Raw genomic sequence first — 19264 nt, 5'->3', positions numbered from 1 at the left:
ACATGGATGAAGCCTGGAGAGCTGTGCAAGGAGCTATAAACTGGTAATGACCACTGCACAAGGCATTTCTGCAGTGCTGAGTGAGCCATTTGTAACCTGGGGAAGCTGCCTCTGCCAGCACACAGCCAGCTGCACTAACAACCAGATATGAATTTGCCTCTTACCAATTACTATTAATGGTCTGTTGACTCAAAAGCTCAGTAACTCATAAATAGCCTCATTAACAACTTGATAGCTGATTTTTATTAGGCAAAACACCGAAGCCCAAAGTCAAGAGGAAATACAAGCTGGTGCAGGGAGGGAATACACAGTGAGGAAGGAGATAACAGCAAGAACAAAACAGAAGATAAAGGAAATGGGTATCTTGGATGTGTTGTGCCTCTTCATATTTACTATCAGATAATGGCATTATTAAAAGCTCTTTGTTTTTGGAATAATCAAAGTCTTGTAAAATCTTCAGAAGTATTTCAATAATTCTGCTCCTCAAAAAAATTGGTCATTCTAAAATGGCACAAGTGAACCCCAAAAGCAGCCTAAAAAAAGACACTTGACACCCATGTTGAACCCTGTGGAGCTTATATTCAAAACATAAAGGCAGGTTAATGAGAAAGCAGCACTCCAGCACTCCTGGAACACATAAAACCTTATAAAGAAAACATTGATTTCAAAAGTCTTCAGGATGTGCAACAGAAGCTGGAAACTGGGGCAGCCAGTACCAGTTTCTGACTTGCAACCAGTACTGACCAGTTAAGAACTGAACAGAGTGGGATTTGGAAGGTGCTACCAACTGTAAGCTTTGTCCCTCTGCAAGGGCAATTTAAGTATTTAAAACTTACTGGAATATAAAGCTTCCTACAGTAACAGTGCAAATATCAGTGCTAAAATAAATGACAGTTTCTGAAAGGGGCACAGTTTAATTTACATATGATTCATGCATTTGGAACAACACACCTGATGAAACAAATTTACATCTCAAAGTCTACAACTGTGCAGTGAACTGCAGAATCTTCAGGAACTGGCAGAAAGGTAAAATCTGGACTTTATCCAATTTCAGGGAAAACAGCTACTGCTTGACCATGTCATGACAAATGCAGCTACAAGGACTGTGCTCAAGGAATTGCAGAGCAACTGGGAAGTAAACACATTACCCCCTCATTTAACTACTCATTCTCCTAATAAATTGGTACTACATCATTTCTAAATTAACTTCCTAAATTTTCTACAAAGCATATTGAACTTTTCAGTTATAGAAACTAAGCTCAAAGAGAGTCTTTTCTTTAAGACAGCCAAAGTCTGCAGTTAGACTAATATTTGATAAAATGTATATAACAGAAATATAACAATTTACAGAGGTGTGAAAAATGCCACAATGGAAAAAACTCTGGGTTGATTTTTCTTAACTCAACTTTAAACCTGCCTACAGGCCTGATATTGTTGTAAAAGAATTTATTCTGGAATAAGAGGGCAGCATAGTTTATGACAACAATCTACCTAAAAACTCATTAAAGTCTTTTCTCTTGGAGTGACATGCATTATCAGCAAAGATTAATCTGATGAGTCTTTAGGTGAGCTCCATTTTTAAAAATGCAATAACAGAGGGCTTTGTTGTCATCTGATGAAAATCAATTAGAGTAGGTAAGGCCACAAGGAAAACTAACATCACTCATCACCAGCCCCCCGGCAGCTGAAATGATTTGTCTTCCAAGCTTGGGTGATCAGGAGCTGTAGTAATATCAGAGGGAAATTAATTTAGTTTCTATATTCTGGACCCACTTTCCTTGTTCTGGAGGACCTATACACAAATTACTTTTAATCAAGGTTGATGTGTTATTAATACCAAGGAGAATCTCGGAAGAATAATTTTTTTTTTTAAATTGACTTAAGACATTTTTCACCTGTGTTTTGTGAATAAACAGAAGGTGCAGCCTTACCGTCCCGAGGCTCTGTCCAGCACCAGGCAGCGCACGGCGTGACGAAGGCAGTAGATCCCCCCAAACACAGCACACAGCCTGCAACACAGGAAACACAGGTTACTGCAGCACTGCCAACTGCAAACAGTGTCAGTGGGCAGCAAGGCACAGCACTGAGGTGCTGCTAACACTCATTTACTGACAGGATGGGCCCCCCAAAAGAAGCAAGGTGTGGAACTGTTGGAGTCCAGAGGAGGACACCGAGTTATCACAGGGATGGAGCCAGGCTGGGAGAGCTGGAGGTGCCCACCTGGAGAAGAAAAGGCTCCAGAGATACCTCAGAGCCCCTTTCAGGGCCCAAAGGGGATCCAGGAGATGTGGGAGGGACTGGGGACAAGGGACAGAGGGATAAGACAAGGGGAACAACCTTAAAATGAAGGAGGGGAGGTTTATATGGATATAGGGAAGATATCCCTCCCTGTGAGGATGGGCAGGCCCTGGCACAGGGTGCCCAGAGAAGCTGTGGCTGCCCCAACCCTGGAAGTGTCCAAGGCCAGGTTGGACAGGGCCTGGAACAACCTGGGATGGTGGAAAGTCTCCCTGGCCATGGCAAGGTGGCACTTGACAAGCTTTAAGGTCCCTTCAAACCCAAGCCAGTCTCTGATTCTGTGATTTTGAAATGAAAGTATTTTGATATCTCTTCACAGATGACGAACTTGAAAACTTTCAGTTTGCAACCCCGACTTCCAAAAATGGCATTATTTTGACATTCTAATGTCAGATGAGCCAGTTCAAAGACAGCCAGTCCCCCAATCCCTTCTGACTGCAGGGCTGATGCAGCCCAGCCAGTCCCACAGTGTCACCAAGCCCCTCTCTGCACCCCAGGGCAGCAGCCCAAGGAGCTGTCAGCACCACCAAGTACCATGGGACACGCTGGAATACCCAGTTCCCTAAAAACATCCCTGCTCCTCATGGAAAACCAGACATACATCCCAAGAATCCCAGCCTTGGCTGTTTGGAGATTGCTGATGACACAAAGGTTAAACATGCACTGAAGAGTTCTTAGAGAACGTAGAGCTTTGGGTTTGTTATCTCTAATGCTGAGCTATCAGAATCTTTCAAACCAACTCAAAGGAGTTTCTGAATTGGTTATATTTCATATCTTGCATATAAGATTTTCATATCTTACATGCATTTCATATCTTTGCATATATGAATAATGCTATTGACTTTACTAGAACTGGATTCCTTAGTTAAAAACATTAATTACAGTCTTCCTTTGACTTCAACCACAGCCAGGGGGTTTTGATATATGCACTTTATTTTTCTTGTGTTCTCTGAAAGAACTTTGCTGCTTGGCTGCACAAAAATGTGAATTACTTCTTTCCAAGAGTAACCTGCTATCCAGGGGAGGAGGGCACGACCTGTTTTCATAGGCCAGCAGAAAACTTCTCTTTTTAAATGAAAATGGAAAGGAATTTTGATTGTGTTGCTAAACAATCACAAATAGCCAAAACACCTATTAAAATAGCCTAGCATGAAAAATGACACAGTTAGGAAGAACTTGCCAAAATTATTTAAACACAGAAACTGAAATATTAAACTAAATGGCACCCCAATAATTTATGACAAAGTAAAATCATTGTGCTGGCATTACTTTCATACAATGGGCTATTCAAGATGATTTGACTGCACTTGAAGTACAAGGCAACTCTTTGATACCATTAACCCTAAATGACAGACATTTAAACTGATATTACTCTAATTAACTGGCGACTGCCTCCACCAATAATTCAAGTTTTGCTGAAAGATAGCAACAACACTGTACTCAGCTTCAACTTTGCCCCGGTGACATCAAATCATATTACAGCTAAATTAACAGTTGTGAAAGTTTTTGGCCTGGTAGCCCTCCATCATACACAGCCTTTAAATGCCATTTCAGTCCCCATCGAGGCAGAAATCAGTAGTTGCAATTTTTAATACAGCTGTGAAACAATAGGACATATTAAAAGCTGCATTTTTTGACAGCATATTCACAGTGATTTATGAGTTTGTATATAATTTGATTATTCTATTAATTTTACTGATTACTGATTCAGCTAATACAGTGAAGGTCACTTACAAAATAAATCTTCATTACATTTCACAGAAAGTAACTGCCTCCAACTAGTTGTTTTCTTTAATTAAACACTAATGTAACAAGAGAGAAAATAGGCTTCAGGGTTGCTGCATCTGTTGATACAAGAGGAGTTTACTGCTTTGATGTAATGCTCTGTGATATTAATTGAACAAAAATAGAATGTCTCTTCATTTGACATCTCGATTTCCAGTGCTGAGATACCACAAACACACTCAAATTACAGACTTAGCCTTAGTTCACTCTAAAAGAATTCTTAAATTGTATCAAATAATTTTACGCCAAAATCTAGATTTTTATTTCTAGCACATAATTTGTCTTCTGCTTTCTAAAATGCATGTCATGATTACTTTAAAAATTGACTATTTTTTAACTGTGCATTTTTTCTATAGTAAAAACTACTTTATTCTCTCCTTAAAGCTGAATACTCCATGTACAGGACTGCAAGCTTTGGAGAAAGATCAAAGGAAAACATGGCAAGTGCTGAAATAATGAATTGTCCTCTTTCAATTTATTTTTACACACAGAGCAAGCTGTGACCTGATTCTTATGTTAAATTCTGTTTCCTGAAAGGCCCCTAGAACATCAGGCTTTCCTCCAATGTTGCTATGTTCTAAAAACATTAACAAGTCGAGTCCAGACAAATCAAATCAAATCAAATCAAATTGCTGCAGCTACAAAAATTGATGGTTAGTTAATCTTCCCAACTCAGGGCTCCCACACCAAACTCAAAACTCACTGTGTGCATCCACCTGGCTAACACCAAATGTCGTCATTCCCCCTTCCCCTCCCCAAAAAAGCACCAAAAAACTAATGAAGAAAATAATCACTGTCATCCTGAGCTTTCCTGGCATTTGGAGAGCTATGGGAAGAAAAATACGTGACATAAATGCTTAAGGAAGCAGATGAAGAGTCAAATATTTTGACTTTTTTCTGCAGGCTGTGTTCATTATTCCTGTGAAATTTAAAAAGGTCCTGTAAGATTAGAGAATCAGCCTATGGTCTAAATCCAATTAGCAACATGACAATTTTAAACCAGTCACAAAGTTCCTGCAGTTACCACCAGCACTGACCTCACTCACAGAGAGCATTTTGAGCCTGTAGCCCACAGTAAGATGATTTCTTTCCCCAGATCTCCCCTTCCTTCTGGAAAACCAGGCTGTGACTGGGAAATGCTGCAGGAGCTGGAGCTGGATGGCAGAGCTGGGGGTGGCAGGGGGAGAACAAAGACTTGGGCCCATTTCAGCCCCAGCAAATTTCTCATGGGGAGAGACTCAGCAGGCAGCAAAGGTGACAACTCCAGGAAAAGCCACCAGGGATGAGAGAGCAGTTAGGAAAAAAAAAAGTAGCTCAGTCACACGTCATGTCTTAGGAAGTTTCATATTTCACAGCTTTTCTAGGAATTTTAGAACCAAATTTAAAATTAACCAAGTGCCCCTTTTGATTGTATGGAATTTAGACTGCATATACAGAATTATAGAAAATTATATAGAATTTAGCCTGCATATATTGAAATATACATTCACATCCTGTGAAACATTCTAGTAGTGAATACAGTATCTGCCAGTAAAACAAACAAGATGAAAACTGGTGTCCTTGGCTTTGTTTAGAGCACAAAGCTACTTATCACTGACCCTAAATAGACCCTCTGTGCACTTCTCTCCATAATTACAAAATAGGGGTAATTAAAGTCTGTTTCATCAGAGTCTGGCAAGGATTGGTATTTATTGTTCATGGATTCTGAATGACCACACTGCACTGAAGTGCAACCATTTCAGGAGTTTTAACATTTGAGCTCCTATTATGTGATGTACCAGTTTTGGGATTTGGGAAGTCACTGCTGCCTTTTACAGATCCAAGATCCAATTCCATTTCACAAATTCAAATGTTAGAAGATGATGCAATAAAATTCTTAATTCATCATATATTTCTATGTTCCTATACCTCAGCCTTGCTTTGTGCCAGTGTAGATTTCTTAGGATGTTTCTAAACCTGAGGAAATTCTGTTGACAAAAATAAGCCCATGTTTAATCTCTTTTAAACTGTTAGTAATTTATACAACTGCAGTACCAGCAGCTTATTGCTGATGAAAGTGCCATGTTACTAATGACTCTTGTCACAATATAAAAGTGCTATTTCTTAAAGTTAACCACATTATCAACCTATTTTTTTTCAAGGATATTGCAATATTTCTTAGTGAATCAAGGCTAAGAATAATTCTCTGGGATTCTAAACTCAAGAAACAGATGATTTATATTAAAGTTAGGTGAGAAATCATCAGGCAATGTGTTTAAGTGGCCTAGAAATTACATTTAAAGCACTGTGACAATTCTAAGAAATCGCCACAGAGCTGGAGAGGAAAAAAAAGAAAAAGGAAATAGAAGAGTCCAGTTGTTTCTGTGCTGCTGTGAGGGCAGGGAAGTGCAGAGGCACTCCCAAGGCTCCTGTCTCAGGGAGGTGGAAGGATGGGAGCTGGCTCTAAACCCCATGGACCTTGCTGGAGAAGCAGCTGCTCCTCACCCAAGGTCATTCAGCTGCAATTACACAACAACTCTGCCCTCCCAGAGAAGCTGTGGAGTGCAGGACTGTAGGGCAAGACACAAAATCCAGGCACTAGAACCAGTCACTAAACATTAGTTTCATCTATAAAACCCATTTATGTGTTCTCTGCCTCCAGAAAAGACACAAAAAATCCAGTTCTCTTAACCCTCAATGAAATTCAAGGGCTATTTTACTAATTCTGTCATGTTTAGGAAGCTACCTTTCTCTGCCTTCTGGTTTAATGAAAAAGGACTCTGCTGAATGCAATTTGCCTCCTCATCCCAGATTTGCCCCAGTAATAAACAATCACAGGTCTTCTGATAGTGCTGCAAATATCCATGTCTGAGTCACAATTCTCAGGAAGACTTTGTAAGGCGCAATCTGCACATCCCCACACAACCAGAGAGGAATTTGTTTGCTAAGGGACTGGTAAGAGGTAATACCAAATAATATATTAAGATACATCTCCCTCCTATTATCATTATTATCCTAATTATTAAACCCTGAAAAAGCATCTCACGATAGCATTTGTATTTTGTGCTTTTAGGCTCCAAATATGTTTTTAAAATGAACCAAGATGATTAAGAATGAGAGTAAGACAATGTAGGTCTGACCCCTCAATACAATTTCCTGACTGAAAACTTTTCTGTGCCTAGTTAGGGATGGGCAATCAATACACTTTGACAACATCCACATGATTCAGAGCATCCCATGTGATAGATTCTAATGGCTGAAGGCCTTCACAAGGTATAAACTCCTGCAGAACACAATTTCTAGTCAGAAATAGCAAGGAGCAGAACAGCTCTCATGTTTGCAAGTAATTTTTTAAACAAAGAATTCACACACACTCACTGAGAAGATAAAATCTAAAATAGGAAGGTATTCTCCAAATTTCATCCACTTAATGCATTTCACAACAAAGGTTATTTCCAAATTAAAAGTCTTTTCCTGTCAAATTCTGAGAAATATTGTGGGCAAGGACACAAAAGCATTCCATAGCTGTATTAACGACAAGGCTCACTGATCTGTGAATAACCTGAAAAAAATGAAGATTATTGAGTTACTTTACCAATCTATCCATCCATCACTAGTGAACAGGTCTCAGAATGATGGATTATCTCACTTCCCTCATGTTTATCCCAAGAAAGAGTTTCTCCTTAGAGGGAAAACAAACAACTGATCCTACAAACAATCCTGCTAACACTTTTTTACCCATTTTGCATTCATCTGCCAACAAAGTGAGAAGAAATTTATCAAGATTGTCTTTAAAGGCCAAGCTACATTTGAAGTTCTGTTATTTTCCTGAAATGCAAGTGAAAACAATTAAGAGGCACTGCAGCTCCTGGTACTATTCAGTATTTTAGTGCAACCCAAGGAATAGTGACAAGTTGGCAGTAATTCCAATTACATTTTCTGTTCAAAGAAATGGAATAATTTTAAGTAAAAAGAGATAGATAAATATAAAAACTAGGTATTTTGAAATGGAGGACTAAACTCATATCTCACTATGATTTTTTAATCACCTGTGATTGTTTCACATGTGCTGAGACTCATATCTGTCACACCTGATTGTCACCAGGAATTAACATGGTTTGAATTTCTCATTAATATGCTAAATCCTACAATTCACACACATCTTGCTAACATGCAAAGACATGATACTCATGTAGAGATTTAGCTGAAAAACATGGTGTACCCAATTTTTCATAAATTATTGCAGTCAGATTTCCTGAACTCCTGTCTTGATTTCAGACCACTAAAACTTTCCTAGATTGTAACAGGGACATAATTGGGAATTTTAAAGGACCTGAGACTACCCCAGGAGCTCTGACATATGTAGCAGATAATAGTGCACATGTAAAGGTAAAACTGATTATTCATTTTTAAACATATACAGGAACCCTCTGAATCAATCACACTATCCATCTTACCTCAGCCTGGCCTCTTAATCTTCCTGTAAATATGGGCACTGAAAGAGATGGAACTGTCTTAATCAGATCTTTCCTCCATCACTAAATTACTGCTGTCACTGTCACGGAGACCAAAATTACAATTTCAGCCAGAATCTGCAGGAACTACTACAAAGGGTGACACTGCCCACTGAGCACACAATGGGAGAGTTCAAAGTCTGTCAATAGGAAATATGCACTGTTAACCATCTACACATAAAGTCAGGGAATCATCAATTCCTCTGGCAAAGCCCAGGATATTCCAGCACCTACTGCCACCCTGACATCTGTCAGGTTTTGGGTAACTTAACAAAGACACAACAGACACAGCGTGTCACCTGTAGAACCTTTGTGAGATGGCACAGTGGACAGTCACCAATTCCCTCTAAAAGTTCACGTGGGAAAGAAGTATTGCTTCTCAGAAAGTCAATTCCATTTGCATGTTCATATCTGCATGAGTCCAGAGGAAAGAATCTGAAACCAAACTGAAGAGAAACTTTTCCTGCTCTGCCCCCAATTCAATGTGTTCACAAAACAGTACCAGATATAAAGGCTTGTTTGGGTTTTCCTCAAGAATGAGCTATTACTATATTCACTTTTACTTAACATCAGACTATTGCTACATCATCAGAAAGGGAGAGTCAGAACAGCTTTGTACAAGAACGAAGCAAAGGAAGCTGTAAAGGGCCAGTAAAGTTTTGCTGGTTGTCAGCTCAGGAGAGCAGGAGGCTTCCAATGACCTTCCTTGTTCCACGACTCCAATTTATGGAGACAGAAACCTCACATCTGTACCTCACCATATTGGGATGTACATTACAGTGATATAAAAGTTTAATTTTCTCTCCTAAACCATCCCTGCTTAAACCAATAAAGAACGAAGAGCGCTTCTGCTCACTCGAGTGTCGTCAGCACTTCTAAAAGGTTGTGGTGTTTATGCAGGATTCATTTGGGATGCAAGGATGTGACTTACAAATGTCTTTGACTCATTCCCATCAATATGCATGTGTGCCATTTATAACAGTAGCCTTGATGAGAACACACAGTGTAACTGGCTGCAAGAAACGCTTAAGAGGTTTACATTAAAGCAGAATATAGAACAGTGGTTAGAAATCACAGGCCAGGTGACACCTTCCTCTGATAAGCTGGTGATAAAAGCTGTAGGCTGTGATCTATAGGCTCTGGTGTTGACTCTTTACTCCAAAGCCCCAGCAGGATTCCTTGGATACTGCCCACAATCCTGAGGGCAGAACACCTTTAAAAATTGTGATTAATCTCAAAAATTATGATGGTTGCCTCCTACATTGTTCACTTAAAAACAAAAGACAATTGTTTTTTAAAGTTTTGTATTAGAATGTTTGTAATTCAAACCTTTCAAAAGTATAATTACTTTTTGGTTTTACAGACTAATTTGCTTCAACTATTAAAATACCCTCTTTGTTGTAGAATTTCCGCATTTTAGCAAAAAAAAACATAAAATGCAGTAACCAGTGATCTTAAATAGAAAGTTCGGGCCATCTTAAGAAGTCCTGTCATCACAAAATGATTTTCTGATAAGAATATTTATAATACTTCTAGACACATCTACTGCTAACTCTTGAAATATATTGCTGTTACAGATCAGAAAACTGCATGTGCTGGTTATTAAAAAAAAAACTAACTCGGAGAGATTTCGAGAATGCAAGAAAAATTACATGGATGAGAATCTACAGGAGAAAGAAAGCAAACAAAATTTTAATTTTAATTATTGCATTTCCTTTTTTCCCCAGGTATTTGAAGCCAAGGAAGGCTGAACTGCCAAAATAGTACTACTTCAATGGCTCTGGTAATATCCTGATTTATTCATCTGCTGGTCACATACAGATACCTGGCCTCACATGAAGTCCTATAAAGACACAAAGACATCCATAAAATCCAGAGACACAAGTTCTGTTGCATTACTGTATCCCAAGTAGTTACCTAACCCCAACTCTTGTTCACAAATTGTTCAATCACCTAATTACACAGGTCTGCACTTCTTTAAATCACCATATAAATACAGCTTAAGGCAACTGACAAAAGATGGTAGCAAATAACATTTCTATTCAATGGAGCACAATTATTCCAGAATGTTTCTATCAACATATAACTGCATCCATCCTACACACAGACAAGCAGGCTCAAGCTGCTAAGGCCATTCTTCTGGCAGCAATTTAAGTACTGCTCTGGAGAAGAGAAACAGAATCTCTCACAGAGACAAACAGGAAGACAATACCCAACAATGTGCTGTAAACCACAATTTCATAGTAGCACACATGTAAAAAGCAGAACTTGTCCAGCACCAAACAAAGCAGGTAAGAGCCTGCACTGCTATTTAAAGGACCGATGTACAAATATATCACTCAGACAAACTGGCCTCACCAGGCAAAACTGCTTTTTTTAAACAGAGCTAATGTTTACTTCAGACCTACAGGTTACCACATTAAACCCACATTGAGCAGATGGAAAGGCTGCTTGCCAGCAAAAGCAAAGATGAAAAAAATCCCTCAGCCTTTTAAAAGGCAGTTGAACTGTTGGAAACAACTGAAATTAAAACCGTCCACCCTCTGCACACGGATCCCTGATGGTCCCCAAAAGCACAGAGCACCAGCTCCGTGCCAGAACCACAGGCCCAGGGACACCTCAGGAGCCAGGGCAAGCACTGCACTGTCACTGCCACAGTTCAAGGGGCCGAAGTGGATCGTGGTTTATCCTGCAACCCACTGGGCTTTTTTGTTTTACTTGCTTTCTAAGGCTCAAGGAGTGGAGAACATATGGCTGCTGTTTGGGATGTCAGAATGTGGCAGTGACTGGGTGAAACAGGGCTGCACAGGACCTCCTCTGCTGTTCAGTTAATAGGAGTTGGAACATTGTAGTCTTGAGAGAGCTACAAAATGATGCCAAGAGCATAATATGGGATTTCACATCAATTGCCCTGTCTGCATAAAAGTCTGTGATGTAGAAAGGTTTGTTCTAAATCTAATTGTGAACCGGACACGTGACACCATTCTCCTCTTTCAGAACAATCCACTTCATCATTAAATATCTACATGTGAATGGCAGATGCATTCTCAGCATTAATTAGTAACACCAATTGACAACATGGATCTTCTGCAGATTCAGGGAAGACACACACACAGACTTTTTCAACCTACACAAATGCACAGTCACCCTTTTGGACAGACTGCACGGAGTCTCCTTCTGTCAGATTCAAAACGGGTAGCTATGAATGGGTTAAATTATGGCTTTCTCATTTCCTAGCACTTATTAACTTAAGTCACAGGCAGCCACCACAGCCAGCAGCTACTACAAGCTGCATTTGTAATACAATGAAAAATGTTGCAAAGTATTATCCTAGTGAATGATGTCTCTTAGATCACCAAGGGTTTCCTTTTGGGAATATATGTCTGGGTAAGTGAGGCTTACCTGCAGAAGCACTGTGGGATCTCTCCTTGCCCATACAGAGGGAACAAGAACGGGGTGTTGCCATAGCGGCCAAGGCACTGCAGGAATTTTTTTGTTGCCTGAAGACCTTCCAGAGTGCTGCTCTCAGTCTCTGACACCATTGCAATGGAGTGAAGGATGAAGTGCTGCAAGCTGGGGGTCAGCTTCCGTGTCTGCAGGAACTGAGCAAACGTGCTGCTCTCGTACTCTGAGGGAAAAGAACGTGAGGCACTGAGCACATGTAACACCTGCACTGTCTCCTGTGCTTCAGCTCAAACAAGTGCTTTTGGATTTCACTAAACTAAAGCAAGTTGACTCTTTCAACAACATCTTGCTGAAAATCCAAGACAATGAAAGTTAGAAAAACTACTCCCAGAAAGTGAGTTTTCTCAGAAGACAGAAATATCGCTCCATTAAAATGTTTCAAAATATCACAAACCCACTTAATGGGTCTCCAATGGCATCACTTATTCATCCTGGTAGACTTGATCTAACTCAATTTCCCAATCCTGAGACAAAAGTGAGAAACTGTGGACAAAAATCCATTCAAGTGCCTTGGGACGCTGTTTCCTGTAAATTACCCAGAATTTTACCCCAAATGACACCCACTGCAGAATAGGACTGCTGCATCCACACTGCCAGGGCTAGACTGGATATTTATCCTCACAGAAGCCTCTCACACAGTGCCACAATCCAGAGATGAGAAGGTGAAATATTTATTTCAATTTGATGACTTGCTGGCAACAAACAAATGTGGATGAGACAGAGAGCAGAAAGGGATCACTCCACCTTCCCTTTAAAATAATATTATTGCTGGCACATTTTGAAATTCAAAGAAACACAAGTCTTCTGGGGGATGTTGGCATTGATACATCTCTGAAAAATTTTATCTTCATAAATGAAACATTTTTCTCCAGGAAAATTGTATTTAAGGAATAGTATACTTCCATACTATTCAGAAATCTGCTCTTATTTCAATCCTGGATAAATTTCTAATTAATTTAGAAACACTTCCATCCACGCAGAGACCAGTATTACAAAGATACATATTCTGTTCAAGATTCAACCACTGCTTTATTACAAACGTATCTTACTGCTCTTTGTACAGCCAAGCAAAAAGTCGTAAAATGACAGTTTTTTTTGTTTTATCATTCTAAAAAAATTCTCAAGTTTTCCTCACTTTGAACTTCTTATATAATTCCATATTTTACAGAAAGAAAAGCTTTTAAAAATTCTTCACGCTCATGAACTCTTCCTATTAAAAGTCTGCCTTCCCACGAATGCAATGATCTCATCAAGAGCAATTTTAAATTTCTGAAGTTTTTACATTAGCCTAATCTGACTCAAAATATTCTCAATTACTTCTCAGGCTATTTTAAAATGCAGGAACAAAATCTTTTAAAACTGTCTCTGGAAGTAAAATAAATCTCACGTTATTTAGGTATATGAATCAATGGATTCATTTAAAATTGATGTGGCATCTCCTTCTTTTACTTAATAAATTTTCTAAATACCACCAATATCCTCACTCTGAGCACCCCCATTTCTTCCAGCAGCAGCAAACTGAGATCACCTGTAATCAATAAACCACTTCAGCCTAATGAGTCTTTCCCCCTTCAGGATTTTCTGGAGTTCATTACAGACTCCTTTTCTTAATCTTACCAGATCATGATACTGACTATTTTTCTCTTGCATATGTTGAATAATTTTCTCGGATGTTTGTACTCCTCTTTCCTCACTATTTCCTTCTGACAGATATTTTGCTCTTTGACTTAGTTTACTTTTAGACTCCAAGAACTGAGGACATAATTTCATTCTTTGTACCCTGAGGAGCACAAACCCAATGCACCTTCCTCCTGTTAAGCTCATTTCCCTCTTTGACCTGACTCTCGTTATTCTTTGCACATTATAACTCAAATCTATTCTGATTTCCTCTCATCTAAATAAGCCAACAGTTGATAAAAGCACTTTGAACTTGCCCTCTACAACTAAAGAGCATTAAATTACATTTACTTTCATAGTTAAAAAATTCTATTTTCTCCATCGGATTTTGTGGTAACGCATTGTAAAGATTTATGTAGTATCCAAAAAAACAGACAGAAAATTCAGATACATCACATTATTTTAAAAAATACCTGGGGGAGGGGAGGAAACACTTAAAATGACAAAAAGCATTGTGCAACCTTGCTGTAATATATAATTTTGCTGTTAAAGAAAAATGTAAATAATAAATGATGTGGGAACTAGAAGAGCAAGTGCTTAAGTAGAAGAATTTAACACTAAAGTGAAAAGGTCACAAAAAGGTCAAAGCATACTTTAAAAATGAATCTGTACAAATAAACCATGTGAAAACATAGGAGAGCTCTCAGACTTGTGCCTCCCTGAAGGAAGTGGTAGGAAGGGAGTGAGCCTTGTTCAATGAGACACTACCTCGGTATTCCTCGGGGTGCTCCTCATAGTCCAAACAGAATGTCAGAAATTTCATGAGCATTCTCTTCTCCACCATGGTGAGCTGTTTGCTGTTGAAGACATCTGCTCTAGAACAAGGCACCTGCAAAATATTTTTTAATAATTTCTGACACTTTCCACACTGAATCTAACAGCATCAAGCAACAACAGCCTGATTAAATAACAAATACTTCAAATTAGTGTTTTCAATTAGTTATTTTCTTATATATTTCTTTCCCCTATTTTCTACTGTAACTAAAGTCACCAATTTTCCACAATGAGAATATTCAAAAATCTTGAATTTTTGAGCCTCTTCTTCTTTTTATTTCCCTTTAATTTCACTTGCATCTCTGACTAGAGAGGCAGTCACTAGAGTTAGTATGAGCTGTGCCATTATCACAGTGACTTCTCTTGTACATCACATAAAGACAACTCAAGTCTATGTTAGAATCTTAAAACCTAAAATCTGTTAATCTTCAATAATTAACTGCCAGTCAATTATGGCCTAAACATTTAGCCTGAGGTAAAGATTTATGTCAATATACTGCACTGCACAACCTTATTTTAGTTTGCTTTGACTTTATTTTAATATTTATATATAACACAAACAGACATCTTTTCTTGCAGAAATTAAATTAGAATCACAATTAAGGAAAAAGCACCAGCTTTGTATCACAAAGTTCTCAAAAAAACAATTTCAAGCTTATTGACTTTAAGAAGAAGAGATGAAACACGTGCAGCACATTATTTTCTAGTACCTGTTCTACTTTGCCTTCTCGGAAGGCGAGAACTCGCGTGGCGTTTTTGAACTCAGCGTATCTGCTCACGTTGGACTTAATGAGGAGGTCAATTAACAGGCCCCGGGAATAAAGCAACTGCACAGGAAGGAGAAAGGATGTGGTGGGTGAAAAGGATCAGTGAAGTACCCAACAAAATCCTCACTGGCTGCTCCCTAAATCTCCTGAACCAAGAGTCACCTTTTCCACAGGTAAATTCCTTAACTCCCAAGCTAAGGTTTAGTCATATATAATTCAATCATCTTTCTATAAGCTTCAAATACATGATGAAATACAGAAGGGCCAGAAATGTAGCTATGAACTGAAAATGTCTGTATTGAAAAGTCTCGTGGTCCTGAGGAAGAGACTTGCCAAGATCACACAGGAATTTTTTGGATAAAGGTTTCCTGGGATGCCGATGAGGACACCACAAGGAAGCTGATGTTCCCGTGCCAGGGAAATGCCCCCCACACTCCTGGCCTTGCCCTGCTGACCACTCTTGTGTCTGAATTCTGGGATTTGCTGCAATTTACATCATGTCCCACAGAGGGTCAGCCAGACTATAAAAGGGATAAAAAATACCATTATCTACTTAACCACCACCCACTGGTGGTGACTGAATGATGACTGAACACCCACTGGAAGGATCTTGGTGTTCAAGATGTCATTGAGAGGATATTTAGAAATGGAATTCACATTTGGAACATGAAGTTTGCAATAATGCATTTTGTAGCGTCTTCACAAAGAATTGAATGGATTATTGAAGAGAGTTTCTTTTTCAGTTTCCAAAGATTTGAAAAATCTTTTTAGGCACAATATGAAAAGTATTCAACTTTGAAAAAATATCCCTGTGCTGCAAAACACATTTTTTATTTTCTTAAAAAGATAAATCTGCATGCAGATTGCTCTTTCTTGTTTAAAAATTTAACTTTTAATGGTACTATTTAAAAAGAGAGGCTTTGCTAATACTAAGTGCTATATTTCATGAAATTTACTTTTATGGTGGTATTTCTAAGCTGTGTTTTTTGATCTCTTTGCTTATAAAACACTGAAGGACACATATTTAATAGCTCATGTTTGTTTTAGGGATAACAAGCCTTACTTCTCAAGAGTGGCTATTTTGCCTCGAAGGTGCTGTCTCAACATGAAGGGTTTTAAAACAAATGTCAGCATTTTAAGCAAAGTAAATGTCCTTATACAAAAAGAGTCAATTAGTTCCTACCTTAGAAACTAAATCAATATTAAACCTTCTGCCTTCTCTGACAATTTGGGAATAGGTGATTTTCTTTGGTTCTTGGGCAGCACTTTCAGAGGGTGCAGCTTCCGTCTCTGCCGGTTCTGGAGCGGATTCTCCTGAAGCCGTGCTGGGAGCAGCTCCACTGCCAGGGGCTGCTCCTGCCCCGTCCCCTGGAGCTGCCTCAGTGCTCAGGGCCTGCTCTGGCTCTGGGGTCAGTGGCTCCTCTCTGGGGCTCTCCACTGCTGGATTCTCTTCCTCTGACCCTGGAGAAATCCCCTCCGCTGCTGGACTCTCCTCTGATCCCAGAGAAATCCCCTCCACTGCTGGACTCTCCTTCTCCGACCCTGGAGAAACCCCCTGGGCAGCAGGGGCTCCAAACACAGGCAGCTTTGGCAGTGCACCAGCTTCTTCAACACCTTCAGCTGAATCCTGACTGATTAAAAACACAGAGGGGAAAAAGAGGGGGAAAAAGTCTTTTTGAAGAGTCTTAAAAACTTGTTTGAAGTTTTGAGTCGGTGCCAGAACAGAAACTTCAAGCATTTCCAGGAAAAGCATTAGAATTTCTTTATCCTGGCCCATTCAGGTGTTCTGCCCACTAACAAACTCTGCTTCTTTGGCTGCACAGCTGTTATTCAAGAGGACTATTTTTATTGAGGAGAAAAAAATGCCAACAAAAATTTGTGTTTTTACTTTACATATACTCAAAAATAGAAGGATCTCAAAATGAAAATCAAGGCCCTCATGGTGAAACAATACACAACTATATAAACAACAGAAATGCAGTATTTTGAAATAAAAGCAGTAACTTGATTAGGTGTTCCCCATGGATTAAAAACCATGAAATTGAAATGCAATTATGCATTAAGGTCATTAAGCTGAGATACTGTCCTGAAGAAAATAGACAAGCTTTACACAACCGAGCTCCTCTGCAGCCACAATCCCAGCAGGGCCACTGAGAACCAGACCACTTTGACCCAAAGCTTAAATAAAACTTTCAAATTCCTTTTTCAGCGCTGCCCTTGCATTCTGATTAGTTGTTCAAGCAGCAATGCTGTTATGCAAGTGCTCCAAATCCATGCACAGGGGCTGAAGGCAGTCAGTCATAGGAGGGACATTCCCACACAAAATTTACTCTCCACAGTTCATTTCTGTTCCACAACATTTCTTTAAAATTCCCTTTATAAAGCAGCACTTCACTTTTAATCTCATCTACTTGTTTTATGTTAAACTTCAGTGACACCTCCCTTAGAAAGCAGGACTTTTGAACTTGGTTTAGTTTACACTACCAGCTGAGATGAATCAAATCAGTGTCATTGTAAGTGAAAGGAGTTCAGCAATAATTCCAAACTATCTTTTTATCTTTATACCACAAGCCATTAATGCACTGAGTAAACAATTTAATCTCGGCTGAAAACTAATGAACTATGATTTTAAAGGTGACCTGCAAACACTGAGTATTAACAGGATAGTTAAAATTCCCAGAACAGCAAGGAATTACTCAGCATTGATACCAAAATGCTCCCTCACACACCTGCAGCCTTACAGATGGAAGGAGAGACAGGATTTCTGTTCAAAAAGGAACAAAAACCTCAAATCCTTTAAAAATTGCTCCTCATTTATGAACCCATGGAGCTCACATGGACACATGAAAAGTTTGGAAGCAATCTCCCAGCTTGGGCACACTCACCAGGAAGCACTTAACTCATGACTGGGCTAAAATATTGCCCTGGGAAATACAGGAACTGCTACAAGGAAGCACTAATGAGAGAAGGCTGTTTCTATACATTAATTATGTCTTTTTGCTTCAGATTGCCAGCATTAAGTAACTATAAAATATCAAAGAAAGATAAGTCCTTTGTCAAATGTTTTTTGAAAAAGTAATCTCTGCTACAAATAAAAATGAAAGTCAGTAAAATTTTGGGGTTCTATCTGGATTTTGGGGTTTTTTTTAGGATTCTGGAACATGGTGTTTGTGAAAACTGCAAAAGCTTTTGCTTAGTAAGAGTAATTCAGTAATTCAGTAATTAAGAATGAGGCTTTTATTTAACTCATCCTAAACCTTTATAACACAAAATTTCAGAATAAGGTTTTCCTTCTACCTTCTCTAAATCTCAATAAACAGTTAATCTCATTTTACACATACTTGATTATTACTTTTTTAAATCAAAATAAACTTGGATTCATAATACACTGTGTTTTTCTATATCACTCTGAAAAGCAGTGTAACAGAAATATTTACATATTTTAAATCTCCATTCACTTCCCATTAAAGAACAGGTAAATCTCCATGATTTGCAGCTCCACACTTTTTATAATGAGAGCCTAAAAGCTGTATATAATCTAAATTCATGACATCCTTCCTATAGGACCAAATATCCCTGAATAATGTAAGAACTGTCTATAAAAATGACTCAAATTGAACTTCTGTACAGACAATTCTTCTCCTAATTCAGAAAAAAATAATACATCTGCAGACAAATTGTTGTGTAAATTTAGAATATTATCTTCCACCATTCATCAATTAATGGTACTAACAAAGGAATATCTTAAAATGAATGTGTCTTATTAATGCCTTGTAACAGCAACCCCTTCAGATAGGTCAAATGAAAAATTGCCAACCAGCTGGTTAATTTATTCAGCACAGGTGTTCACTATTTATTTTTCAGCCATTTGCCTTTTTTCAATCCAGCTTGTTGTAGACACAGTATTCTTTCCCTTTGATGGATGCACTTTGTTCTAAGGCCATTCATTTCAGATTTGCACTGTGTATATTATACTGCTACCCAGCTGTTTATTCTTTCAAAATA

The 19264-nt window shown here is 38.7% G+C and overlaps 1 protein-coding gene across 2 annotated transcripts in view; it reads right to left on the bottom strand.

Annotated features, from left to right (window-relative positions):
• Positions 1-19264, bottom strand: part of CHM (CHM Rab escort protein) — a 59196-nt gene that overhangs the window by 21219 nt on the left and 18713 nt on the right. For both annotated transcript variants that reach the window (XM_019006552.2, XM_015626688.1), the window contains exons 5-9: positions 16443-16890; positions 15203-15319; positions 14427-14547; positions 11979-12204; positions 1932-2009 (exon numbers count right to left, since the gene is read on the bottom strand). In XM_019006552.2, coding sequence (XP_018862097.1) covers positions 1932-2009; positions 11979-12204; positions 14427-14547; positions 15203-15319; positions 16443-16890 — 990 coding nt within the window. The remainder of the gene's footprint in view (positions 1-1931; positions 2010-11978; positions 12205-14426; positions 14548-15202; positions 15320-16442; positions 16891-19264) is intronic.

The sequence above is a fragment of the Parus major genome, chromosome 4A (genome assembly GCF_001522545.3).
Source record: "Parus major isolate Abel chromosome 4A, Parus_major1.1, whole genome shotgun sequence".
Lineage (NCBI taxonomy): Eukaryota > Metazoa > Chordata > Aves > Passeriformes > Paridae > Parus > Parus major.
This window is presented reverse-complemented; position numbering and strand designations above follow the sequence as displayed.